We start from the raw sequence: 11301 nt of genomic DNA, 5'->3' as shown, positions 1-11301 counted from the left end.
ACTGTAGCTGTCTTCAGACACTCCAGAAGAGGGCGCCAGATCTCGTTGCGGATGGTTGTGAGCCACCATGTGGTTGCTGGGATTTGAACTCTGGAACTGGGATTTGAACTTCGGAAGAGCAGTCGGGTGCTCTTACCCACTGAGCCATCTCACCAGCCCAGGGCTGGTGAATTTTTTTATATGGCAAACCTCACAACTGTGACAATTTCATATAAAAAAATTATACCTGAAATGTCAAGAGCTTTCATGCTAAAAAATAATGTGGCTTAGATAAATCCAACTGCTCATATTTGTCATTTGCTGTTATAAATTTCCATCTCCTCTGCCTAGAATGTCCTTTTTATATTTTCCCAAATGTCCAACTCTTACTTATCTTTTAAGACCTATAGAAAATGTCACTTTTTTGTGACTCTCTCAGTGTGAATCACTCTATAAATTCTGTGCCACTCCATCCTGCCCCTCTGGAACACTACTTTGTTCTCAATACCCTCTCTCTTTCTATGACAAGTGTCCTTTGATAAACTTTCCCACATGACTAGAATGCCATTTACACTTGCTAACACGTAAATGGTTATATCTCTAACATTCACACTAAAGGTACTTACAACGATATTATTGTTGGATCTACACTTAATCTTATAATTCAAAGGGTTTACTCTATGATGTGTATCTAACTCTAAAATTACTATCTTGGCCTCCTGTTATATCATAATGTAGTTTGTGTTGGTTTTGTTGTTGTTTTGTTATTATTGTTTTGTGTTTGTTTTGGTTTGGTTTTGGTTTTTTTGTTTGTTTGTTTTTTGCTTTGTTTTGAGTCATCAACAAACTTCCTCCTACTTGAATTTTGGAAGCACAGTGTCTGTTTATTCTTCCAGGAGACATTTCCTAAGATTCTCCTTCAGACAAGAAGACTTATTCCTCACAGCTTCCATAGTGGATAACATCTGAATTCCAACTCCCTGACCCTAGCTTATTCCAGTGTTCTGGATGCTCCCAGAAGTCTAATATATATCTTCTGAAAGTAGCATTCCTCATAGCATGGAGAAGGGAGTTCCCATTGTGCATCCACGAGAAGAAGCAGATAGACAGCAGCCTAGAGAAAGCCATTATCTCCAGACATAGGAAGTCTACATCCTTACAGCTGCACACTGGTCCTTTCTTTTTCTACTTAGACTCATGATGTCACTAGAAAAGAACCATCCTTGATTTGTAATCTCAAGCTACCTTAGTTAATAATAATGATGAAATATTTCATTACAAATGGTTTTAAAATAAAATTATTTCTCTTTGGCCTTCTAATAGGCTCAAGTGACTATTCCCTAAAATTTTGAAGTATTTTCTTCCATTTTCTGAAGAAAAGATAAATTGTAAATCTTGTGATTGCTTTCATGGGCACACCCTGGGACCATTGAGGAATGAACTTACTTCACATGGATTTTTATGGATATTTAGATGCAAGCAAAATTTCCATCACCAGCTCTCAAAGATAAATAGACAATGACTTGATCCCCCTAACACCCAACATTTAGAAACTTGGGTACTTAAAATTTTCAGATTCCATGGTGCTTGATCCTAAGCAAACAGAAAAAAAAAAAAAAAAAAAAAAAAAAAAAAAAATTTTTTTTTTTTTTTTTATACCAATGCCCTGAGTGAAGCATGTGCTCTATAGTACACACATCACAGGCTAATCAGAATTATGTCCTCTTGCAACAAAGTTATCATGTCTACTCAGAGAGAGATAATGCCAATCATTTCCCATGACTGGCACCTCAGCAGATGATGTGTCATACTGGGACGTTCTATCACTTTGATTAGAAAATGGAGTTTCATAACACAAAGAGAATGAAAGAGGGATGGAAAAGACTGGTACATTTCAGCAGTCACTTCACACGCCTATTTAGCAGTGCACTGATGAAATAACAAAGCAGTGCACTCAGGCAAGACCATTCAGTCAATATACATGTATGCAGCACATGGGGCTTGCCAGGTGGCTCTCCAGGTAGAACCTCTCCCAACCTAGTTAGGCAGCCTCAGTTCAATCCCCAGAACCCACAAGGTGAAAAGGGAAAAGAGGGTCCTCTGTTTCCATTTTTATACAATAAGAGAAGAAAAGGAAAGAAAAGATTGAAGGAAGAAGGAAGAAAAAGAAAGGCAGAGAGAGAGGGGAGGGAGAGGGGGAGGGGCGGGGAGAGGGAGAGGGAGATGCCCAATATCTTTTAGTTACCTTTTATTTAACTGGCATTAGATTCAAGGTTTATCAACAAGACAAAATCCTAACCCTCACAGATCTTATATTTCCCATGTGTATATATACAATCATTCAGTGCACATCCTCTCTCAAATACTTTGCTTTTTCTTACTCCAAGATTCTATGCATAGAACAAACAACTTTTTCCCCTTCTTATCACAACCTGAAACCTTTTGCAAAGTGGTTTTATAGTCTCCAAAATGCTACTTGTAAAACATTGCCTCTTATACCCAACCACATCACTGAAATATATTTGAAGCATCCCACGGCCTCTGTAGGTATGTTGAGGCATTGGGTACAATTTCCTAAAGAGGACAGATGGAGAAACAGAAATGCTGTGCTAGGTGTGATTGAAATTAGACCGAGATTGTAAAATGTGATTAGATTTGCAAGAGTTAAGCTCTTGTGAGCAGCCGCCTAATTGAGTCTATTCTCCATAAGGAAAAATATCCTAGTTTCTCATTATTTTTTTCTAAGTTAAAGAATCCCATTCATAGGGATAACACTTAGGACCATCTAGGACTACACCTATAGCTCCAAATGATGACAATTCTTTCTCCTATGTCTTTGATGAGGCAAAGTATGATTGACATTCATTGAAACATGTCAGTTCACTGTGCCATAAAACAATTCACTTTTTTTTCTGTCTTTAAACTGGAAATCCAGAATAGCAATCTAGATATGGATAACCCAGCACCTAGTTAAAAAATATTTTATTTCACAAGCTAAGCACCATAACAATTTTGAAGGGATGAAATAGTGCAATTATAATACCACTAACAAAATATGGGTGAGGCACCTAAGCTCAAAGCTTATTTGACTTTTTTAAACTTAAATATGTTATAAACAAAAACAGAAGAGAAAGAAGGGATTTACACATAGTTGGAATTTTTCATTTGCAAATAATGAAGTAGAAATATTAAGGATTATTGTTTAATATATTTATTCTAAATATACACTATGCTTGATAATAAAGAAATAATACAGAAATTCATAATCAAGTTGATGAATAAGTTTTACTTTATCAACAATTATACCAACCTAATTTCACTCAAATTAGACCATGAAAATGCTTTCACAAATGCATAATTAGAATGCAACACACCACATTTCAAATGTCCTTTTCATCTTCTGATGCTGTAGGGTTTTTTTGATAAGTTATATTTCTGTTTCCTGATTCTACAATGAGTTGTACTTTTGCCCCTGGCTTCACGTTTGTCTATATTTAACTGCCACTATTAAACATTGCTCCCAATGATGGAATATTTTAGAACCCTGAATTATATCTCTTTCAGCTTTGTGCCATACTCTTACAAGTCAGTTGTTAAAAATAAAATTATTGTGGTCTGGAGAGATATTTCATTGGTTAAAAGAGTGCATAGCACTTTTCTAGAAGACTCAAGTTCAGTTGCCAGTAACTAGTCAGGTAAATCACAATCTACGTCATGACTCTGACTCTACACATCTGGCATTCTCTCCAGACCTCCTCAGGTCTCTCTCCCTCTCTCTCTCTCTCTCTCTCTCTCTCTCTCTCTCTCTCTCTCTCTCACACACACACACACACACACACACACACACACACACACTCACACACACACACACACACACAAAACTACACATAACTTTAAATACTAATAATAATTTTTTCTAAAAACTGAATCATTGAAAACCACAGATAATTTACCCTTTTACACTTATATTAATTCAGGTACAACTGTTTAAACATTTATAGCATCTCAGCCCTATCATTCAGATTACATTCCTGTTTTCTATATGAAGGATGTCCTTTAGCAAGTCTGAGAACTGGGTACTGGGAATCCTCTGGGCTTGTGTATTTTGCATGGTCACATGAGCAAGTGTCATCTACCTTACTTGAATGTCTGTGATGTCTATGACATTGAGATGTTCCAAACCTTTCATCTTTAGTTAAATGTAAAAATCAGAACAACACTGTTATCAGTTTTGTCTCTACATTGAATTGAACTGTGTCTCCTCTGAGATTGTGCTCATAGGCTGTAGCTGTGTCCCTTGGGGCCTGTCAGAAACAGTCTCTCACTTTAGAGCCCTTTGAAGAGCTGATGACAGTGAACATGAGTCCCTGACGCTTATGCTATCTTGGCTGATTTTCTTTTCTGTTGCTTTCATGAGGTCTTCATACATCTCGGTTGCAAGACTTGTCACTATTTCAGACACTGTCTACTAAATATGCTGCAAGTGATGCTCTTCCTGTAAAGCAAGCCACCTGTAACAGTACAAACTTTGTGCACAGTGGGAAACAAGATGATTTAATATGTGAAGCCCAAGGTGACCTTAATAAGACTTAGCCCCTTCTACTTAAAAGTTCATCACAACTCCCTCTAGAGTCAACGAGATTTAATTTTTGGTCTGTCTTTTGGATAGAAGACATCCAAGACAAATGCAAAATCAATCTTCAGGTAAGCTAACTTAATTGTCAGACAGCTTTTAATTCTGTGGTTCATAGACATTTACATTGGGTTTAGGTTTATTCATTATAGAATATATTCTTAAATTTTACTCAATACATTTTGTGAACATATATGTTCACAATATAGACCCATATATATGTGTGTTTACAAAATGCATATATATTTTCTTATGAATAGCTGGGAGTTGTGTTAATGTCCAAAAGATAAGTGACTTTTGTATTTTAATAAATATTGTCAAAGAGCAAACAATACACACAGACCCACACACACACACACACACAGACACACAGACACACACACACGTTAGATTATATTCCAGGAATGCTAGTCCAAAATTTAAGGATGCAAAATTATTAATGCAATATATAATATCTAGTTTTAAAAATCAGCTTGAAAGACTTCAGAGATGGCTAAGTAGTTGAAAAGAAATTATTGCTCTTCTAGAGGACCCAGGTTCTATTCCAAGTACCCACATGGCAGTTTATAGCCATTTGTAGATATAGTTCCAGGACTTTCTCTAACACTTTCTTTTGGTCTCAAGCATGTGTGTGGTATACAGATACATATGCTGTCAAAATACAAATGCATAAAATAGCAAAGTAGTCTAAAAATCAATTAAAAGTACAGAGAAGGTTGGGGGTCTTTTCTCACAAGCTATTATTGATTCATTGTGAAATAACTATTATGTAAGTACTTTAGTCAGATTTCCCTAGTTCCGACCTGTTTCCTGATCTAGTTTGCAGTATGAACCTGGGAGAGTAGTGCCAAAAGATGAAGTGGACTAAAGTCTCATGAAATAGCCAACTTTATTTTGAGCCTTAGAAAATTTGTACTCTGAGGGTTGAGAAGAATCTTATGAGTAAGGTTTTCAACCTCAAGGACAAGCCACTTGTGGCAAAAACCAGGTTTTCCATGGAGGCATATGAATAATAACAGCTGAAGTGAGATCATTCCTATCTACTACACTTGGGAGGAGCATGAAAACACATTTCAAGAACAATTCAGTGTTTTAAAGAAACTAAGTTCACAAGACTCTTGTCCTGTTTTCTTGGTACTTTTTCACAGGCTCTCAGAATTCTCACATGACTCCATTCTTGGACTGTGTTCCAAAACCTGTCTATTTGGTTCAAAACATTTTTATTAGATTTACAGAATCTGGTACTTGTGGTTTAACATTTACACATATTGTATTTCATGAAGAATTTTAATTAACAATTTGGAGTGTAAAAGATTTTGGAAAATACTAGGTTCACTTAATACAATTCCTTTGTCCACTTATTTTTAATTTAATATTTTAAGCTAACTTATCCAGGCTATGTATGTTGCCACATAGTTGTAATCCCAATCTAAAATGCAGAAGCAGGAGGATCATTGCAACTTCAGGACCAGAAGGGGCTGCCTAACAACTTCCAGTTCTATTAGCCTATTAGTATGATCTTGTCTAAGGTAAATACATAATTTTACTGAAATTACTAATGAATCACTGACATGGGGTAAATAGGTGACTGCTGATAATTATTCAATGTCTTATCAGTGATTAACACATCAGCTTTAATCAGCATTTCATTAGCATGTTTACACTAGTCAGATATAACCAAAGTAATAAAGAATGTCTTTATCTTATCAAACAGTAAGGTAACTTACATTAAACAAACTTCTATAGCTTGGTAACAAAAGGCTCTATAGTCTTTAGAAAAATGAAATGGCTATCATACTAGTAACCTACCATTCCTTTATATGCTGAATAAATATTTTTGAACAACCTTAGATGTTACCTTTCCACTGAGTACAGGGAATAAAATCTTAGACATTTTCTCTCCAAATATATAGTCAGGAGTTATGATATATTAGTTGATCAGGGAATATCTGCTGAAAGAATAAATATTTCCCTTTACACGTAAACTCTTCACTGAAGTAAACAAGTGGCTATATCATCAACTGAACTAAGAAACCATGAAAAAAACATGTAAAGTAGGTATGGGCATGGAGGGATGTGGAATTCCATTTTGGACAAAGTAGAGAGGGCTATAGAAATTCAAGTTATGCAACTCTACACTTTAAAAAAAAGTTTGATTAGCCAAAATGAATCTTTGAGGCCATCAGCATGTAGAAGATTGTTTTTAATTGTGTAATTAAAAAAACTGATAGAAATTTAAATAATCTAGAAAGCTATAGAAATATGATCAAAAGAATTTGTATAAACATATGTGTGTTATATAACATACAGAACACTACATATGTTATATATTTATATTCCATATTAAAAGCATGCTGGTTGATACAAAGATTTGACTCCTTAATTTTATTGCAAAATAAATTTTATATATTTTATAACACTTGATTTTTAAATTATCACTATTTCCTTTACATTTTTTAGTTGTTTCTGAAATTTGTACGAAAGAATAAAAAATGAAAACAGACATTTTACTTGTATATACATACATACATGTGTAGAAATATGCACCTATATGTGTGCATAAAAAACAGAATGGAATTTTACTGAGCTATAAAGAAGAATGAAACTATGCCATTTGCAGAGAGTGAATCCAACTGGATAGTGTCATATTAAGAGTGTTAAGTCAGACTAAGAAGGACAAACATTACATGTTTTGTTTCATTTGGGGACTCTAAATTCTCTGTTGAGACCTAAAATACTGCATGCACATAAGACAAAAAGTAGAAGTGAAACATTCTGGGGAAATTAAGGAGACCAATAGGACTGAGAGAGAAATAACAACAAAAAAAAAGAGCATAGAAAATCCATGGTATTTGGGTCAAAGTACAAAACATAGTTATATGAAAATACTATTATGAGATAAAATACTATGTAGAGTAGAAATATTCTCATTTTTTCAAATCAACAAAGAAAGCGATATAGTATCAAAGTTCCTCTCTAAAAAAATTATTACCATAACTCATTACATCCTTTACCTCTCGCCAGAGATGTTTCTCAAACAGTAGATGGTGGCACAGTTTGTGAAACTGAGTACATACCTCACCAAAGACTCAAGGAACACTGAAGGAGCAGCAGTACAAGGATTCTAAGAGCCAGCAGAAGGTGAGGACTTCTGAAAAAAACCATGTCTTCTGGACATCCCAGGACCGGTACATGCAGGAAGCTACTGTGGCTGGGATTGGCCTTCACAAGATTGATTCAGTCAATATCCCAATATGGGTGGTGTGGGGCTCACCAGGTCCCGCCCCTAACTGAGGACCTTTGGTGGGTGATAGCTACTGAGGAAGGAAAAATCAGATTTCTTCTGTGATGCTCCATGGTAGATTGCTCATGACCCAGAGGATAAAGTAACACCCATCCATATACTTGCAAGACTAAAGAGACCCAAGAGGAAAGAAGAGGAAGGGGGGAGAAAGAGCAAGGGATAATGATATAGATAGGAACAGGATAAGCCCAGGAGAAGTTCGAGTAGGAATTGATCAGGGGGTAGTTGTGACCTTAACACATTGTCTTCATGTAAGAAAACACCTCAGAGCATTAATTTTAAAATCTTTCTCCCTTGAAAATGAGCAAAGGATTTAGACAAGGAACAAGATTACAATGTCAATATTCAAATGTGTGGGAAAAGCCTAGTCTCCTCAATAATCAGGCAATGGGTAGTTAGATCCAATAGCATACTTAATAGTATTTATGTTGAAAGGAGACTCCAAAAAGTAATAGCATCAAGCGTTGGCTACAATGTAGAGATGAGAATTCATGTAGGCAGCTGATGGATGATCAGTGGTCAATGGGTTCAACGCAACAACTTTAGAGACCTTGCTGCTGTGTCGTGTTCCCCACAAGCTTCCATAGAAAATTGATTAAAAGTTGGAAGATCAGTGCTTCAGGCTGGCTAGCCAGGTTTCTTCGGTTAATTGACATTAATTCCAAAGAAACAGACACCTTGACTGTTCCCTCAATAGCATTAGAAATAAAATTGTCAGTGAGGCAAATCAAGCATTAATGTGTTTTGTGATCTATAGAGAGCTGCATATGCCCATCATTTTCTGGTTTTTAAAGCGTGCTTAGTATTGAATAGTGCCATGACATGTATTCTGATTCTGGACTTCAGGGAAAACAGTGATCTAAAATATTTCCCTAACATTATGCTCTTCATCAGACATTAAGAAATTGCCAAACAGTTGCCAAGGAAATAATTTTGACCAGTCATATTTCCTTTGGTTGCTTGTTTTGGTTGATATGGGTTTGATTTTGCTTAGACATGGTCTTTCTCTATAACTCAGGCCAGTGGCCTTACACTTCTGATCCTCAGGGATGGGAGTGTTGAGATTGCAGGTCACTGCCTCCACCTTGAACTACCATCTGAAATTGGAAAGCAACAACCCTTATCAAAATAAACACATTGTATGGTGTGTAACAGCAGAACCATACGCAGAGGTTTTCGGTGCATTTTATTATTAAATATTTTTCAGCCTCTTGTTTTGCTGACAAAAGGAACTTCTGGTTTAAAATAACCACCCATATAGTATTTATTTTTCTAGTATAAAATTTTCACATCTGTAAAATAAATGCCTTTCACTAAATAATATCCTTTCATCTTATATTTTAGGATTTATAGTGTAGAGCTGTTTCTTTCTTTGGAACTCTTACAGAATAGGCCTCCTTTTCCTTTTTTCTTAAGTAGAGGTGGAAGGGATTTAACAGTGGGAGTCAGATCTTAAGGTTAATTATGAGGATGGAATGTGCCCATTTTTAACGGTTCTTAGACACCTTCAGAAAGCTGAAAGATGTTTAACTCAAGTCCACAGAACTATCGCAAGCAGCTACAACTACCTTTGTGGTAAATAGGCCACAATCTGAGAACCATTCAGTACCCTTATTTATTAGAAATATTCTAATATATCTCAGTTAGATATGAAGAACCCAGCATAATTGTGTAGAAGGGAGAAATTGCTTTAGTTACTCTACCTGTGGACACAGGGTCTCCAGGTGATTGGCTGCAATTCTGACGATTTTAATCCCATCTTCATTCGTTGACATGGAACAAGCCAGATTTGCCACCTTAAATACAATTCAATACAATGAAAATTAGTGCGATCACTGAGGAAATATTGAAATATTTTCTCTCATGTGCAAGGAAGAGCATGAATGCAATGTCAGGCAGCATTTTTATAAATATCACTGATACCTACGTCACAGGATTATTCAGGGAAACTATTAAAATAAATAACAAAAGAGGTTTGGGGAATCAACATACAGAGAAAATGCTGATGAATGGATCAGTAAGCTTTACACAGTCTCTGGGTATCAACATCTAATCCATAATAAGACATTCTTAGGGGACTGGGTAAAGTTTATCTATGGATTGCATGCTAATAGGTTCTTGGAATCTCCTTTGATTGTGGTTTATTTTAAGATTGTAATTGTTTTATTATTTCCCAGAGGTCTATTATGCACACTTAAGTTGCATTAAGTATAGCTGTATCTTATTCATGTTTTATTCAACATCAAATGTGCTGGGTTTCCCAAGCTGGACAAACACAAGATAATTAAATAGTATTTCCTGTTCTTTGCTTTTCTACTGTAATTTAATGAACAATATCTGACATTCTGACAGCCAATTAAATTCAAGTATTAGTGACACCTAAAACTACTTTATACCACTGCTTTTGAAACTTATACAATCTTCCACTGTTCTTTTAAATGATTATCATAATAGCCATTACCTAAGCCTAGTGTTTACAAATTCTTTATAACATAGGTTTTAGAAAGGGAGTTGAATTTGTTTCCTTTCCTTTAAACCCCATCTTATCTAAAATTCTTATTGCTAACACCATAGTAATTTATAAAGAAAAACAATATTTTTTCTTTGCTAAAATTCTAGTTTGGAGGGTGGAGTTAGGCACATTGATGCAGGAAAGCCAATACTGGGATGTACTTGAAGTCAGAAAACAATTTATGGAAGTTTGTTTTCTCCTTCTACTATGTGGGTGAGGGGACAGGTCTCCCATCTTCAGGTTTGGTGGCAGAAACCTTATTCTCTAAGCCACCTCACCAAGCCATGATATATTTTTCTGATGTACACAAAATATTTCATTGTCTTTATTAATGCTTTGCCTCACAAAATAGCTTCTTAAAGATTTGTCAGGTGCCCATTAGATTACATAAACCTTGTAGCTCTTGCTGGTAAAATTCAAAGAAAGTTCACTTTCAGGGGATAGCAAATAAACAGAAATCTTTAGGCTAGTATTTTATGACTGTGAGTTGAAATTTGAATAGCTATAAGTCTTTCTGGCCTCTTCTTTAATATCTGAATGGTGAAACATCTCCTGGTTTGCTCTTGCACATGACAAAATAACAGACATACATTATTAAGCTATGAAGAGGCATTGTTCAATTTATTAATGTACATGAAATGGCTTACTTGAAAAGGCCTTTTGTTAGCTTGAAGGTCACAATACCTCAACTTTCATATCTGACACATAATTAGAGCATTTGTGAATTATTTGAAAAGGGCAATGATTTCTGTGCCCATACCCTACCTCCCAAATCTCATTCACTGGTATGAAACTCTTCCAAATTTGAGCACTGATTATAGTTACTTCTTTTCTTCTTCTTCTTCTTTCTTCTTCTTCTTTCTTCTTCTTCTT

General features: G+C 35.5%; 1 protein-coding gene across 6 annotated transcripts in view; it reads right to left on the bottom strand.

The window, feature by feature from the left end:
* Ctnna3 (catenin alpha 3) overlaps positions 1-11301 on the bottom strand; it is a 1468839-nt gene that overhangs the window by 547411 nt on the left and 910127 nt on the right. For all 6 annotated transcript variants that reach the window (XM_021173456.2, XM_029482772.1, XM_029482775.1 and 3 more), the window contains one exon: positions 9620-9712. In XM_021173456.2, coding sequence (XP_021029115.1) covers positions 9620-9712 — 93 coding nt within the window. The remainder of the gene's footprint in view (positions 1-9619; positions 9713-11301) is intronic.

Source organism: Mus caroli, chromosome 10 (genome assembly GCF_900094665.2).
Source record: "Mus caroli chromosome 10, CAROLI_EIJ_v1.1, whole genome shotgun sequence".
Taxonomy (NCBI): Eukaryota; Metazoa; Chordata; class Mammalia; order Rodentia; family Muridae; genus Mus; species Mus caroli.
Note: the sequence above shows the minus strand (reverse complement) of the source record. Positions and strands in the feature narration are given on the sequence as shown.